Raw genomic sequence first — 17,927 nt, forward strand, 5'->3', positions numbered from 1 at the left:
TCTGCCCTATGCGGAAACAGAATGAACCCTGCCTATGTCCTTGAAGGAGAGATGTGTTTACTCAGCTAAGCAAACAGAATTACAGAAGGCCTTTGTTGGAAACGGATACATCGTTAGCCTCTAGCGTTATCATATCGAAATTTATCAAGGGGCTTTTTGTTGCAAACTTATCCCTCACTCCCTTCCTTGAAACGAGCTCTGGAGCGAGAAAATATTGAGAGAACTTTAGTCACAAGTTAAGAATATATCAATTATTCTATTGATTCTACATGAGTAAATGCAAATTAATGAGGGGGGTATATAATCATCATTAATTAGAAATTAAAATCCTGACAGATGCGACCTGTCCAAGGTGTTTCCGTGCCTTCTCCCACTGAGATACTGGAGTCTGACCCTAGCCTGACCAGACCAACCTGATCTAGTGCAAGCTTCACATTAGTTTCTCTCCCACAGATCAGTCTGGACTTTCTCCAGTCTCTGTGAGGAGGAGCCCTTCCAATCTGTTAGTGAAAGTCAGCACTGATTGGTTCATGTAGTCTTCAATCTAGCCTCCAGTCAGACTGTGCCCTTTCCACTTTCTGTCCGTTCGGTTAGTGGTTCTTGTAGTCGTTGAGGTCTACATGGATCAACAAATTAGCTTGTGAGATATGCATGCTATTTTTCAACACTGAAAATATCGACTGGATGCAGTAGACATCCAGGTATTTTTAGGCATACTTCATCTGACCACAAGCATTGGGACATCCTAAATCTATATTCTACCATATTGAATAGCAGAAAGTATGGGTATTGGAACGCGTGTGGGTATTGGAACGCAGCCTTAGAACTATGGGCTAACATTCAACATTCAATGTGTTTGGTGAAAATAAAGACAATTTCCTTCCTAGTGTAGTTTTAATGGCTACATAACAGTCATTTGAATATACTGCCAAATACAGCAACTTTTTCCTACCTGCACACATAGTGTCATGTCAAATTTCTTCTGTTGAAAAATAAATAAAAAGCAGTCTCAAATAATCCTCTCTCATGTTGACCTTTCAAGTCTGTTTTTTTTTTTTTTTTTACAAATCTTTACTTCAAAAATGGCAACACGATTTCAGCGTCCATTTTTACGGCGCCTTTTAAGTGTTCAGTTCTCTGGTGAATTTAAGAGCTAAATCCATAAGTAAATGCCAGTTTCATGAAGCTTCAAAACCATAAAAGGGATTAAGAAAGTTGCATGCAGGCATTAGAGGAAATTGTTGCAGGTGCCTAATCTGATACAATCGGATTTCATGGCCACAATCCTTGTTAAAAAGACAGCTTTTAGTTGGTTACTTAAAGGATTAATAAGGTTGCATTCAATTACAGAATGTTACAATAAAGCCACTGCTGCCAAAACAGGGTGGGTTGTTTTATGAGAAGCTCACTATGATTGCATTATCTGGAAATCCCCCATAAAGAAATACAGTCATGAATATGCAGATATTAAATTTGCAAACATAACTGGTTTCAGACTCCCCCAAAGTCATTTGGTCTGCATAAACTAGAAGAGTAGCGGTCAAGATTTTATGGTTACAGTTAGGCATCTTGTTATTGGTTGGCCATGATTTAATCATTGCAACCATAGTGGTTCAACTTGCGTCACAGTTTAAAGGCTTTCCGGATGACTTCAAATGGATAGTAAATCAAAAGTAAGCCAACTATTACTGACAAATTCAAGATGTTGTGAAAGATACAAGGAACAATAAAAACAACAACACAATAATATCATTACAGACTGCTTATTGACATCAGGAGGCAAAAGAAAATGTTTATTGAACAACAGATCATAAGTACCTTTTCTTTCTTTTTTTTACTCCCTATCCCTAAAAGAACTCTGACTTTAAACTTGCCTCATTGTTAATGCATGACTGAGACTCAACCCGTGTCTGTTTCTCCGTAAGAAGTCGGTACACGGTACAAAGAAACAGGCAGGCTTAGAGTGAATCCTTGACAGGTCAGTGAAACTGAGAAAGAAAGGGAACAACTGAACAAAGAAAATTACTTTTAGAAAGGGTATCTGGGGTTGACAGCATGGATGAAAAATAGACCATCGCTAAGGACGATTGCCCATAGACACACATACAGTACTCACATAATGTACAGGAGAGGATGATATTGATACATTTTTCAATTCACCAAATATTTATCCTTATACCTTAAGATCCCAGCACTATAAATCGACAAATTGTATACAGTTTTCATGACACAGCAAAAACAAGCAAGAAAGAAAGGACTTTCCTAAGTCTGCCGACGCAGAACCCTAACTGCAAAACAGTCTACCCGTTTGAGACAGGCAAGAGCTCAAAAACTGAAATCAGAGGCTGTTACAAAGAAGGTTCATATTTAATTCAGGGTACTTGGCATCAGGTATGAGAAAATTCAGCACTCTCTCCCCCCACTTTATTTTCTCATGATCTTTTATTGATTTATAACTCAAGATTACATTTGCGTGCAACGGCCTTATCTCCCAAACAACGTGTCTGAGGCAATATTCCAAATGATCCAGCCCCAAGCCTCCATGTATGCATAATAATTGAACAATACCCTCCAAGCTGCAGTATGGCAGCATTAAGCCATCTGCCCATGCATAATTCCTTATTGATGGTTACGCATACTGTACATTACCAGAATCTTTAATGCAAACCTGAAGGCCCAGCACGCTGGATCCATATCTCATCGATTTCCCATTGAAGTTATATGAGAAATATTGCTGGTTCCATTAGTCACTGCATATATTTTGCTGATGTGTCACCGGGTCAGATGAGACTATTTCTGTCATTGACATGTCCAATGGCCTTTTCTAGTGTGTTTTATGACACCAGTGGAAGGCAAATTGATATAGCAAAAAGCAGAAATGGGCTTTGATATTCATGTCTGTACAGCTCTGCACATTTCTTACAAATAAAAGCAAAAAGCTACTGTTGAGGTCGACTCCAGTTCTGACAATAGTCACAGTGACCTTGGGAGTCAATACACCTACAACTTGTCACACAGTGCACGTCCCCTCTGTGAGTTTAATCTTGCTTGTTCCTATGTTAATACAAATGTAAAAACTCCAGCACACTATCTTGCCTGCTGCTGGTATATTGACTCATTTAGGACTTTTTATTCATTCACAGCCTTTCACAGACTTCCTTTGCTTGTTTTTAAGGTTTTGACTTTCAAGTCAGGACTTACCATTATGGAAAGGAAATTATTTTCCCTACTGCCTGTGAAATAAATCAAAGAAAAAGTAAGCACAAGTGTTCACCATCAGTACGTCTGGTATGAAGTCGGCGTTGGAAGGTTGTGAATGAAGGGAAGTAGCAGTTAACTTAATGAATAGCCATGGGCATCAGGTGGATGTGATGAGAGTCCAAAATAAGCTTCACCCCTGGCTTTATAGAGTTCACATACATTTACCTCTTAAGCCATTAGGGACCTGATCTGTGTCACGTAGTGCTACTGCTCATACATGGAAGAGATTGCCACTCCATAACCTCAACTACATCCAGACCTTCTGGCCCTGGTATTATTCAACCGCAGGATGGAAAGACCATGTTGACTAGACTAGGAAGCTTGGCGGCTACAAAGGAACATCCATCTTATCCACAATGTCTTTTGATTAATCGGATGTGGCAATTATCCTCTGGACAGTCAGTATATTTAATTTGGGTTTTGCAGGAGTTATATGCCCTGCTTAAAATATAATGGTGTTCTAGTGAATCAGCTGGAGGAAGGCTACTTCTGAAATCGTACCCCGTGTTGACTGCAGATCTGTGGTGTGTGATAACTTTAGAGGGGTTGCATGTCTGTGGGTTTGATGTTATGACTGCATGATTGATTTTTGTACACACTAGAAGGGGATACAATTCCAAATGAAATAGGCTTTTGATTATAGAGGTTTCTCCCCATTCCTCGCCCTCCGGACTAAGGCTGATATGGTAACTACTGTAATCGAGTTTTCAGTCCGTGGTAGCTCCAGAGCTGGGAGATGTGAAATGTGTTTAAGAATTTTCAACAAGAATGCCAATCAAGGTGCTCTTATTTTATTTTTTTATACAGAAGCGGTATGCAATAGTGTGGCAGGAAAAATGCTTCTTAGTAATGTGCAGAACTACCCCACATATTCATATGTCTTGTGTCTGTTATCCTCTCTTCACAATAAGCACAATACTCAATCATTAAAAACTAAAAGATATGGTCAAAATATATGAATGTTTCATTGTATTAAATGTCAGATATCAGTGACCAAATTTGTTCGCCATATGGTACTGTATATCGTTATTCTAATAGGTGAGAAACCACTGAAACACAAATGTAAATTGTGAGGCTCTATGAAATCAATTGGAACTACAGTGTTTTATTGCTCTGTTTAAGGGTTTTATTATATTCTAATTAAAATAGAAGTTTCCTTTTTCTGTGTAAATGGTGTGAAGGGGGCTAGAACTACTTGAGACAACCTTGTTTAGTGGTGAAAATGAATCTTAAATGAGTAAGGAAAAAATTAGATGTATAAGGAAATTCAATGTTGAGGTGCTATTATTGCAAACACTGCATACAATGCAGTCAACCCATCTTACATTTCAATAAAAGACAGTGAAAACACCCTCCGATTGTAATTATTTTGATGAACAAATTGTAGCCCATGCTGAAGTAGCGTGCAAAACGCTAATCTATTACAGCCAGATGATTGGCTTTCCGGTTTGGTACCTAATCCAAATCTACAATCCCAGGAACCATTCCCCTCTCCTCTCTTTCCTGCTTATCAAAGTGATCTGCATTTAGATTTGTTCTCTGATGAAGGTTTACTTGAGGTCAAAATTAAACAGTAACAGCCGCTACTAAGGAGACATCTTTTTGATTGACATCTCAAATGTATTCTTTCAATTATTTAATTGAGGCCAAATTCTGACATCATAGTTTTACAATGTATCTGTGACGAGAGGAGTACAAGCAAAAATACAAACACAGCAATCTCTTAAGTGCATTTACCAAAACTGTTCCAACTTTGGCAAAGCATTGTGTATTCAATAGAACATAAGAAGAAACAGGTTATTCATGAAACATTTGACTGTTTCACAAACATTTAAAAGCTCCTCGTAGGAGGTTTAAAGAGGGAAAGAGCAGTTATTGAGGTCCTCGCCGATATCTTGAAAATACCAGAAAAAAGCAGGATCTTTCAACTGTAAACCTTTTATTCTGCAGCGTCATTGAGTAATAACTATATGAGAAGATTAGGGATAGTAAAAAAGAAGGTTTGGACAAAGAGTGGAGAAGGATCCTGAAGAGTTGATCACAGCAGATAAGAGAACCTCTAGAAACAGGCAAGAGGAGCGTAAAAAGAACGCCAGAGGGAGAGTGTTTATCGGGATGTCACACAGGGGAAGGGATGCGAGGCTGTGATTAGAAAGACACATCACTTCATTCACAAAACATAAGCCTTTCAGAGACACAGCCAGCGAAGGGTTATGCAGAACTGAGTTTGGTTTGCCAGCTTTGACGGTTTGTGATAGTGATGTATACAACTGTCACAGCACTCTGAAGACGTTTGTTGAAGACCGAAGTATCCACTGGAATGAGTAATGTCCCAGTCCAAACTCCTTTAACTCCCAAAACAAACAGCAAATTCATTTTGTATATGAACATAAACAAGTGGGCCTCATTATTTAGTTTCCAAATAATTTAATCAATATAACTTAGAAAAACTGATGTGCATAAAGTATGGAAAATCACTCAACATCAATGTAGTGCAGACACAACACTCAAGGTAATTTAGTGAGTCCAAGGGTATCAATCAAAATGTAGTCAGTGTGATGCCATTATCAAGGGAGGCTTAAGATTTCTCAGATTTCCTTTCATCCCAGTTGATCCTCATATTGCTTACGGAAACAGTCTCCCACAGGAAAGAATTCCCAGGAACGCTCCTGGTACATTTTCCACACATAGGATTCCTGGCAAAGACAACAAAGGAGGTCATATTTCTTTAAAGTCATTAACTAAGCCAAACTTTTCTAATCCCCAACTGTGAGCTCATAAAAAAAAGGAAAACACCAATCCAAACTCTGTCTAGAGAGAATACAATTGCAATATTTAAGTTCTTCCAAAGTTTGTCTGGCCCGATGGAGACACATATCACACGTAACAGCTCTCTCTTTAATCTACACCAGAGCCAAATACCACACTGAAAGAATAGACACAGCGTACACAGATTCCCAGTCCCAGGACCCAACTCAATTTAGAAATAGCACCCAAGGGTACTAAATGTTTCAGGATGATAACAATTTTGGATTTTTCTTCCTTTTATCAATTATGCAGCATCATATTCATAATGTGTTCTGTGCCATAGAGATAAATCCAAATTATACCAGGGACTGGATTTATTATTTCTAAATTACACTGTGCAGCATTTAGAAATAAACATGTACACATCAATTCTAACGCACAGACAATTCATTTATTTAAATGCACTGTGTGAGACACGAGAGACAAAGATAAAAAATGCAGCTTTAAGTAAAGGTGACAGGTGTTAGATTTAAAAACACTGTTTATGCTGCTCTATGCAACAGATAATTTAAAATATGCTACAGCAAAAATATCTGAAGTCAAGTAAATTAAAATAATTTAAGAGTATAAGAAAAATCATATCCAAGAAATATGCATGCCATGAGTATTATAATAAAATGTGTGTGTCGGGACAGATAGGGCTTTCATGAGACGGAGTCTTTCTTAGTGGAAAAGGTTACACTACAGCTTTGTCATTACCATGGCAAATTTAGAAATTTAAAGGTCATGTCAAATGGAGGATGTGCTATTGAAAGAGAAAGATATACTGAAGAATGTGAAATGTGTCAATGGGAGTACATGCTTGTTAAAGAGCTTTTGAAATAGTACAATGTGTTTCTACTTTGATTGAATCATGCAATAAAACAGAAGAGATAACTATCATACCTGCCCTGTGTGCTCGGTTTCATCTTTGTTAATAAGGTACATCAGAAGAAATCTGTAAGGAAACAGAAGAGGGATTTATGTAACACACTTACCTCCCACACATACTTTAAGTCAATATGGAGAAACACCTCTGTAGAAAGTCGTAGCATTAAATGAAGAGCATGTGCACGTGCCACATGTCCAAGGGATGTGGTGATAATGGAAACCATACTAGTAAGGCTGAATAATCTCTTGTCAATGGCAATTATTGATGTGGCAACAGTGCACAAGACAAACACGTTTTTAACCATCCACATAGTGGAGAAAGATGTCATTGACCCAGTGATCAATTGTGCATCCACACAGGTAATGTACCCCAAAAGTGCGCAATACCATTGGGGAAAAACAAGAACAAAACAACAATGGTTTCCATTACATTATTGGCCAAGATATACAGTATGTAAGGTGATGTTGTATTGTGTGTGAGAGAAAAAGCTTGTGGACTAGGAAAGTGGATGCTGCAACATGTGTGAGTATCTTTGGATTGGTTTGTTTTTTACCTAGGCATGTCTTTATCTGTATGGTGATGGAGCCTCTTGACATTTAAAGCCTACAGATCAAAATTCAGGTTTTTTCTTTGCTTCCTCTCAGTTTACAGAGTTTAGTCTAAAACCCCTTTACCAAGACTGTGAAGTGTGCCGGGTCTTACCTGATAGTGATAACGAACATGAAAATGACATTAGTGAATAAGTGTGCATATTAGTAAAATATTGTCAAATATGATAAAACACATTTTAATATTAATTATATATGCAAATGGTGAGGTGCATATTGGGGAAGGCAAATATAACAGTCTTCAAAGCAGACGTAAGATATATTTATCGATTACTAAAACTTATTATGTTAATATACTATAACATTGCTCTATATTCATACAGCTATCACTTAAACAGTGTGCACGCTTCATAACACAGTTCTCTCAGTCACTCTGCTCTGCACGTAATGGACGGGGAAACTTTTCTTATATCCTACAACCGTTTATCCAATCAGAAGAAAAGAGAATAGAAGCTACATAAGGGCTCTCTGCCTGCGAACGCACAGAGTGATAGAGAGCTGAATGTCTACCCAGCTACAATAGCGGAGCAGGTAAATATCAAACCCAATGTTTGTTTTTATGGTTTCTATAATGTTTTATCGTTCCCATGGATGGAACTCGCTTCTTGAATACCGCTGCGCGTTAATGTAGTGACATAGGGACAAGGGAGGGGACTGCTAACTGCAGTCACTGACAGGAAGTTAGCTAAAATGACCATTTCGCTTACTTCTGCTTAATATATTACACATACTGCACTGTATACGTTTGGCAATAATGGTTAATATGGATAAACTGTTAAACAGGCAAGTGGATGAAGGATTAACCATGTCCATTTTTAGTTTCTCATGAATGTTTAGTGAGGGTGGAGCATGCAGCATATTAACAATTCATTTTATATTGGAAATGTAAAATAACAAACAGGGCCTCTTTAGTGACAACGTGTTTTAGTATTTTTGAAATGATTATGTCAAGACACTGGCAACCCCAGGCAAGACGGTGGGAGCATGACTAGACTCACAGGTAGTTGGCCAAATTATGCTCCTGCAGAGTGTGAATCTCAAAGCCATGAGGGGCCGTATCAAAGAATTCACTTCCTATTCCACATATGAAACATTTGGTCTGCAGGAGGAGAAATAATGGCATACAATGATTAATGAAACTGGCCTTGGAAAAACATCATGTTCTCTAGCGTAGAAAAAAAAGAAAGAAAACAAAACCCAGACCTCAAGTCCAGAGGCCTCACCTTTAAGTACTCTGTAACTCAAGTGTGGTCTGCTAACAAAACAATATGGCACCTTTCATGCCAGGTTTTCACAAGACACAGAGCAGTCTATTTTGCATTTTGGGGCTACTAGAAAGTCAAACTACCTTTGCCCATATTTGCTTAGTAGCTGGACGAACGTTTGCAATGGGATAATGCAATATATCATTCATCTTAATCTACAAATAATGGAAGTAGCAGCCGAAAGTGATTTATCTTTGCTGACTGCAGCAGAGTAAATTGCGCTTGAAACGTCTGGGAAACAACTGTAGAATTTGTGGTATTTAAAAAAAAAATATATATACTGTATATCACTGAATATTTAGCTTCAGCTGTTTCTATCTGCTATTTTGTAGTATAAACTGTTAATGTATACGTATACAGTATTTACCATGTGAATGCACAGTGGCAGATTCTGACTACTGTGTGTTTGCCTCTCAAGTTAGAGCGACAATAACTACTATGTGTTCAGTGACAGCGCATGTGTACCCTTTCTATTTAGAGGGTGGCTATTGCCAACCACTGTTTGTCAGATCCTATAAGCTGCCCTGTTGCCTCAGAAGTCCTGCCTTTGATCACCTGCCAGCCTCTCCTACACCTTTGTACTTATTTGCCTGTTCTGATTACATAACTATTGATTAGATTAGATTAGATTAGATTAGATTCAACTTTATTGTCATTGCACAAGTAAAGACAACCAGTACAACGAAATGCAGTTTAGCATCTAACCAGTAGTGCAATCAATAAAAACGTTTTTTTGTTATAGCAGCGCTATAATAATAATAGTACATAATACACAGATTGCAGCTGGTCAACAAAGTTAAAAATGACGAGATGATCGTCAGCCTGACTGACCACACAATAAGCATTTATTTTGATTTTACTCATCTTGCCTACATAGTTTGCTTTGTCAGGACTCTGTTCACAACTGTTTCATCGCATGTAGGGATCACTGTGGTACAACCTGGTAAATAAAGCCACTTCACAGGATCAAACAAAAAAAAGCAATGCAATTTTTGGAATTTGAATTAGAAAGAAGAAATGCGAAAGAGTCTGGGCGAAGTCCGCTGCGAATAATCCACACCTTTGTTTTCACACACCCAGCTGACCCAGGCAACCACTAAATAAATTCAAAGTCAGAGTGCACTAGGGCTGGCCCGAATGCCATTTTTCAGGCTTCGAATATTCGTTGTTTTTTCCGAGCGAATATTCGAATATTCGTTCCAGAAAAACACACCATCAAAAACAACACACATATATATATATATATATATATATATATTAGAGGTGGGCATAGATTAATTTTTTTAATCTAGATTAATTTTGGAATTAATCTAGATTAATCTAGATTAAAATGGCTCATTTGAATTCATTCATAATATGTGTGTGCTCCCTAAATAATGACTCAAAGTAAGTCTTTGAGAACGTGTTTCTCAAGCCAGGTGGCGCATCAGACCAGGGGCTCATCTCCTGTTTCCAACATGCATCACAAACTGCTTGAGGAAGCTGTTCTACTATGATAATTGGTGATGAAAATAAATAATGTTCAACAAGATGTTACTTAGTAACGCGTTACCGGCATAGGACCTCTTTTTTCAGTAAGTAATCTAACGCGTTACTATCTCCAAACCAGTAATCAGATTAAAGTTACTCATCAAAGTCACTGTGCGTTACTTTTTCTGTAATTTTCCTTAGTGAAACATTTTACATAACTGCACAAATGACTGCGATTGCGATTTTATGTAAATAAATGTGCACGCATGTGTCTCTAAACGCTCCAACCGCTCCTCTCGTCTTTTTGGTAGCGCCCCTCGTCTCTGTCATGCAGCGTGTGTGTGTGCGCCTGTGTCTGTGTCTGTGTGTGTGTGCAGCAGCATTACGGCCGAACTGTGGCGCAAAACAAAGTTTCCCCCCCGATGAAATATAGCGTCTGCTATGGGGATATTTAGGATTCGGGTACGGTGACGTTGACGTTGAAGAGATAGAAGTGTTTAAAACTTGGAAACTTATAGTCACGTGGCGACCGGTGGCCACACACACCCACCCTGCCTTCCAATACCCGATTGTGTCGTGGGCAAGTGATGGAGAGAGAGAGCGGCGGGTGTGTGAGAGAATAAAGGCTCCTCAAGTGTCAACAACGGCCCCCGGCTATTATTATCTCCCCTGAGCCGAACAGGAGGTGGAATAAGAGATTAACGGCGATATTTTTTTTATCGCCGATAAGAGTCTGGCGTTAACGCAGCACGTTAACGCCGATAACGGCCCACCACTAATATATATATATATTTTAATAAAAAAAAAACGTTAATAATCCCTATATACTCCCTGGAACCGATTTTGACAGTATCTGCATATTTTGTTGAAGATTTACGCGCTCGGAGGTGAAGTAATGGATGCGCTATGACACTTAGTGATGTAATATCCTCCTAAATGAGCAATACTACTACTACTACTACTACAATATTACTAACTTTTATATCCAAATATAAAATTATTTGATGACATTATATTGCAGTACTAGCTTCTTGCTAAACAAAATTTTGAAAAAAAAAAAAAATATATATATATATATATATATATAAAAAAAACTTTAAAAAAAAACTAAGCTCCGGATACTAATTTAAGCTCCGAATACTAATTTTCCGAACGAGTATTCGAATATTCGAATAATTCGGGCCAGCCCTAGAGTGCACGTGTGAAAAGTGCTCTCATTAAGGCTGATTACGATTGTTTCTGTAAAGCAAGCTTCCACCACTCAATCTATCTCTACGCAGTCATCTCAACAGACCTAAATTAAAACTGAACTAAAACTAACTTTTCTATTAACTATTCATCCATTAACATCCATCTAAATCTGACCAAACATTGCACAACATGTTTACAAATTGTTTGGATGGTACACAACAGTACTAAACGTCTGTGAGTAAAAGTGTCTAAATGTGTGTGAGGGAAACTTTCAAATATTACCTCCATATCCTCTTTCACCTGCTCCTGCTGGTCGCGCAGCTCGCCAAAAGCATCGATTATCAAGCCTGAAAAACAAATTATGATTGAGTGATTGTCTGGGTATCTGTTCACGTACGGGTATGCAAATGTAAAAAGACATGCTTGTCTCTCAATGTCAGATGTAATTGAGCCTTAAGGACTTTTTTTTAATTCCACATGAAATATGCATGTTCTCCAATCAAACAAGGTGAATAAAATGTATGTGCTGTTTCTTGGTAAACAAGTGTCACTCACCCTGAATGATGGCCAGGAGGATGACGATGACGAAGAAGAAAAAAGTGATATCGAAGATCATGCGTTCCACCTCAAACTCGTCTCCAGCAGGGTCTTCAATCTCGTCACCAATGCCCCCACCCGCACGCACTCCCACATACATGTGGAACATGTAGCACTGAAATAATATATATTTGTATTTATTCTATTGTATGCATTTCACCTGAGAATGAGGAGACTTTCTCCTCAAATGATTTATGTTTAACAAACTTTTCTCCGGCTAGATTTCACAAAAGTGCAGTATGAGGGAAGGATAGAAAAAAAAGTACTACACTTTTATTTCTCCCAACTCCAATGATAATACAGATTTTAAATATGTAACCAACTTTTATGTATTTATTTGACATTTTTTCAAGCCTGTTTCTACACTCATTGCTTTTGTGAAGGAATTTAAAAGTTTCAAACAGAAGGTATTTTTATACAGTATACAAAAAAATCAATATTCATACAGTATTTCCCAACAAGGAGTTTATGCACAAGAAAAAATAACATTCAAGTTGTCTTCCAAGGAGTGTTCTTCTAAGTGTCAAGGACGATTTTTTTACAAAAGGAACTTGCACATAAACAACTTTAAAATTGACTGCTAAACTTTCAGGGAACATAACAACTTAAGACTTTGTATTCATATAATTCTAGAAGACTAAACATAAGGGAATGAGATGTCGAGTGCTTTGCACTGTACTTGTCTAAAATGTTGTTGTTGTGGTGTTGTAATTGAAAATCACTGTTAAAGTGCTGGAAGAGTCAAGCATAAACAATAACAAAGTGAATGACAGAGGATTTAATAAAACATCTCCTGGCTCTTATAATAGTAGGGTTTTATACAAATGCTATCGCTTCTCATCCGCCTGCTTGTGTGAGTGACAGTGGAGTCTACATTGGAATAAAGCAGGCGCAGGGCTGTTAATGTTGTGAATGGCCAAACAAAGAGCTAAGCTGAGGCTTGAGGAGCTGTTTTCTATCCATGTGTCCATCATTTTATGGAAAAGTAGTGGAAGGACTAAGACGAGAGGCTGTTCTTACTTCACCAATAGGGATTACTCTCGGAATCCTCCTGTACGGAGGAGGTGCAATTTGAGGTTTGTGGCTGCGTTTGTGTTAGAAAAGATAAACAGAGAGAGATAGAGCAAATAGAGGTGGATTGATAGAGTATATGTGGACTGGAGGGACAGGAAACTGTGTGTGTGTGTGTGTGTGCACATAACTCACAGTAAGCATGTCATTGCACTTCATATCTCCGGCGTCCTTGTCATCACTCTTGTCGTAAAACTTCCTGAAGAAGTTGAAGGCCACGACAGTGTACAGATACACAACAACCGCCAACAGGCCTACGGTCAAGACCAACTGACACACACACACAATTACAAAGGGATAGGAGGAGGCATATTGGCATTAATATGCTTCTTCATCTGAGAGAAGCAACAATAAATCCCCTAAAGCGTGAAAGCAAACATACATGCAAACTTCACCTCTCAACACACATTAAAACAGATGGATAGAGAATTAAAGACAGGCTGACACACACACACACACACACACACACACACACACACACACACACACACACACACACACACACACACACACACACACACACACACACACACACACACACCTGTTTCCCATTGTGTGTGACAGATGTAAGGATGGTACGAAGTGTCTTAAAGCCCATGGCGATGTCCAAAAGGTGGGCAGCAAAGAAGAAGTTGTTATAATGACCCAGAACCGACATGGCCATGTACCAGGCTAAGTACAAGAAGGACTGGGTGCACACACATGAGGACAAACACATAAAAAACAACCATATATTACCAGGACAGATAGTGAGACAAATGTGTATTTAAGATAAGGCAGGATGACAGGATATTACCACCGTCACTTCTGCAGCATGTGCAATTGCATCAAACAAAGCCCAGCAGAAAAGAGCATTAAACATTAGGTGTCAGTCATAAAATAGCAGATGTGTTTTACACACACTGCTAGGTCATATTACATTATCTGTTATCACCTTTAACAACCTTTATCTAGTCTTTGTAGTAACAACAAGGCATACGCAAGAAAGCAAACAAGCGCCATTAAATATTTTACACAACCCAACTTACATTATCAGTGAACACAACTCCTAGTTTCCAGACCTGGTACTTTATGTCAATGGAGTTACATCTGAAATAAACAGCAGACACATGACGGTAAGAACCTGGCTAAGTAGGTCAAAATGTCCATGGCTAAAATAAGACCCTTGTTGCTGCAGTTTCTTTTTGTTAAAGAGCCTGTTTGTTATGTGGCTTCATCTAAAAAATGTCCTGCTCCTCCTCAAGTATGATATAATGTTCTTGGTCCCTCTTTTGCCAGGCCACCACTGTTAGGTGACATGCACAACATACAGCCTCACAAACACAATATTAGGGAAATGGCTATCAATAATGGTACGCTACAGGCTTTAAATAATAAACTGTCAAAAGGGCTATTTCAAGGTAATTCTAATGTGGCACAGATCAGATCCGGACATACAAGTAAATACGCCCATGGTGTTATTGTTCATGTATTGCCCTCTACAGTAAAATGCATAAGACAAGAGCAAAATCGATTTCTTGATACAAACATTTATTTTTTAAACTAGGTTTTCCGTTTGCGAACATACATGCAGCTGTGATACAGAAGAGGATGCCACATTGCTATTTCCATTGTAAGCTGCTTTGTGTACAGCCACCTGCTCGACTGCATACTAATACCTATCAAAGGCCGGAATGATGTATTAATTATTACAATCATGAACTGTAATACTACACTAAAGTAAACACACAATTGATGATTATTTGAAGATCTTGTATGTTGATATGGTATACTTAAGCGTATGAGAAAACAACCAGAAAAAACAATTTGAAACACTATCTATTTAATAATTCACCATATTTTGGTCTGGAACTCAAGGCAAAACAAACAACAAAATACATAGCTGCAGTCTCCAATGGATCCCTTTAAGAATGTAGAATGGCAAGGACTTGACTTTTTTTTCTTATACTCACAAAGCACTCCAGGCAGTGTCTCTCTTGAGCCTGTTCTTTTCTTTTCTCTCAGAGCTGAAGTCTAAAGCAGCTTGGTCCAGACCTAGGAGTTCACTGATCTTCTCACAGCCATAAAAGTCACCATACTTATCCATCACCTGACAGGGGAAGGAGACAGGTTTGCATAGTAACTAAAACGAGAGTTTCTTCACTGTCTTTTCATCAGAACAAATAATGAAAGGAGATAACAATAGGAATGCATTCTGAATTATATTGTTGTTTGAGCCATAATGATATTGCAGCTTAGTTCTGCAGACAAGATGACGGTGAGAGATTTTGAGGGGACATGGTGCTTGTAAAAATTACTCCAGCACATTTTATTTCCCTTGACTGCAATCTTAAAGGATATAGATAATCTGTATTGATGTGGGCTTATATATTACCATTACCTATTAACTAAATTGCATATGTACAGTGGACCTTGGCTAGTAAATAGTTACCTCATTTAAGCTAATATAACAGATTCAGAGTTTCTCCTAGTGCTGCCATGGCTCCAAGAAACATAATGCCACTTGATTTATCAACTTAAAAACTAGAGCCAACCAGAGTCTTGTTTAATTGCAGAGTCATTTTGTTATTACAATTATAAATACTTTAGTGTAAAGGGGGCAATATCTATAGAATCCAAACTAAGAAGTGAATTACCAGAAGCACTTCAGGGCATTATACCATCTATTTTACTGCAGGCTCTTAAAATGATGCAATACAGAGTATCAATGCAATGTGGCATTGCTAGATGTATTTTATATACTGTAGACCAAAGGCCACTGCAAAAGGCAAAAAGGCTAAGCAGAAGTGCCTTAAGATGCAGTGATATTAATGCCAGCTAAATGCTGACCGACCACCCCAGCCCCCCCCCAAAAAAAAAATTGTGCTTAATCTCTACGTTCACTTCTTCTATGGGTGCTTTTCCCTTCAAAGACATTGTTGCAATGTCTATGGAGACACTGAAATTGTTTTGATACCAGAGAGGCGAATAATTACACCTGCCATTAAATGGCTCATTACATTTCAGTTAGTCTCTCAATGCTGTCATTGAATGAAATATGAACACAATTGCATACATGGATAAACACATTTATGGTAGAATGGTTAATAGTTCAGCACTAAAAACTTATAGCTGCTATCATGTGAAAATCTTACTTTCCTCTTCACAAATTTATCCCAGTAGTTACTTGGAAATGATCTAAAAAGAAAGACAAGTAGAATGAAAAATAATTAATACCAAAATAATAATGTGAAAACTGAAGGGTTTCTGATTAAACATTTCTGTACTGTAAAACATGCATAATTTCTATAAAGAGGTGGCAATAGTGATATCCTAAACCCTAAAGTGTAACTAATGCTTTAATTTGATGTCAATATGATATCAGCACAATTGATGGCAATGAACATACGGTGTGTTAATGACCAGTCGGTCCCATTGCCCTTTAAAGTCGTCATCAGGAGGCTGCTCTGTCACATAAAGCCCGTCAAACTCAAGGCTCCTTGCCACTTCCTTCTCACGTTTGAAGATCACCAATGGCACCTGCCAATCAAATACAAAACAGTGATACCTTACTTGGAAAAACCATATATCTCAGAAAATAATTGTCTTTTCTTCTGAGGTTATAAATACTTGAGGTCCATTTGATAAAAACAAACATATGAGTTTAATATGTGAAATGAGTTCATTATAAATCTGCAAAAGTATGAGCTTGAGCCGGTATATCTACCTTGAGGCAGTAGTAACCGATAATACAACAGAAGGAGATGATTGTGTGTGCTACAGCCAGGAAACGGAGCGAAGGCTCCATGTACCCACTGCTCTCTTCCAACACAAAACAAACTCGGCCCTCGTTGTCGTCTTCAGCAACAGATTCCAGATCCTCACTGGAGACAGATGGGATCCTTCCTTCTTCTTGTGGTGCAGGCAGGGATGATACCTGGGAAGGAATTTAAGAGACCCAACAAAAGAGTGAATTTGCCAAAGACAAAGCATATTATAGACAAAATATTACAAACACAATATAATGCAGTGCAATTCAACAGCACCAAACTACAGCATACAAAAAAGATGGATCAAAAGTAAGATCAACACAACCTCTAGTGTTTTTTCAATCTTATCAAGGAAGTTTTGTTAACCTGTTACTTATGAATAGTTATACAAACTCTAGGGAAACTCGGCAGCATGTTTACGAGTATACAAATTAATCCACAAGAAAGGCTTTTTAAGCTTTTTTAAGGGAAGTACATTTAATTTTGTCCTTTCATACGTTTTTGAATGGACAACGTGAGATCATCAGAGTATGTAGGCTACAGGATCAAGTTGCAAATATTTTAAAGTGTGCTGTCATGGAATAAATATTTGGATCCTTAAATAAAAGTAGCAATACCAGAGCACATTTTCAAAAGTCAAATAATCTGTTATGCAGAAAAATGTCCCCTGTCAGTCTTGAAAGGTTTTATTATTGGATTAATGCTGTCAAAAGTACAATAGCTATAGTCAAGAATAAGGAAGCAAAACATAGTATAACTAACTTCATTACTTTTCAAATGCCCCACTGACATGGTCAGGTTATTTTTCTTTCACAAGCACACTCACCTTGTAGAAGAGGAGGATGAAGTTAATTAAAAAGGCGACAAACAGGGCCAGCAAGCGCATACTATAAAAATTCCTTGCAAAGCAATTCTGAGGAAAAAAGGGAAAATGTGTTTTGTGCCTGCATTTGTTGATGCCTGTACATGCACACTGATCCTTACTTATATGTTTCTTTATCTGTGTTGGTATGTATATGAGTAAGTGTATCTTTTA

At 38.0% G+C, this 17,927-nt stretch overlaps 1 protein-coding gene across 1 annotated transcript in view; it reads right to left on the reverse strand.

Annotated features, from left to right (window-relative positions):
• Positions 1 to 5,761: 5,761 nt before the first annotated feature.
• LOC307257731 (ryanodine receptor 2-like) overlaps positions 5,762 to 17,927 on the reverse strand; it is a 67,142-nt gene continuing 54,976 nt past the window's right edge. Inside the window, exons 92-104 of the mRNA XM_080037031.1 lie at positions 17,718 to 17,804; positions 16,849 to 17,058; positions 16,531 to 16,661; positions 16,277 to 16,319; positions 15,095 to 15,231; positions 14,171 to 14,231; positions 13,684 to 13,830; positions 13,278 to 13,412; positions 12,030 to 12,186; positions 11,757 to 11,821; positions 8,547 to 8,647; positions 6,955 to 7,006; positions 5,762 to 5,957 (exon numbers count right to left, since the gene is read on the reverse strand). Coding sequence (XP_079893157.1) covers positions 5,862 to 5,957; positions 6,955 to 7,006; positions 8,547 to 8,647; positions 11,757 to 11,821; positions 12,030 to 12,186; positions 13,278 to 13,412; positions 13,684 to 13,830; positions 14,171 to 14,231; positions 15,095 to 15,231; positions 16,277 to 16,319; positions 16,531 to 16,661; positions 16,849 to 17,058; positions 17,718 to 17,804 — 1,422 coding nt within the window. The 3' untranslated portion in view covers positions 5,762 to 5,861. The remainder of the gene's footprint in view (positions 5,958 to 6,954; positions 7,007 to 8,546; positions 8,648 to 11,756; positions 11,822 to 12,029; positions 12,187 to 13,277; positions 13,413 to 13,683; positions 13,831 to 14,170; positions 14,232 to 15,094; positions 15,232 to 16,276; positions 16,320 to 16,530; positions 16,662 to 16,848; positions 17,059 to 17,717; positions 17,805 to 17,927) is intronic.

This window comes from Ammodytes marinus (genome assembly GCF_949987685.1).
Source record: "Ammodytes marinus genome assembly, chromosome: 11".
Classification (NCBI taxonomy): Eukaryota; Metazoa; Chordata; class Actinopteri; order Uranoscopiformes; family Ammodytidae; genus Ammodytes; species Ammodytes marinus.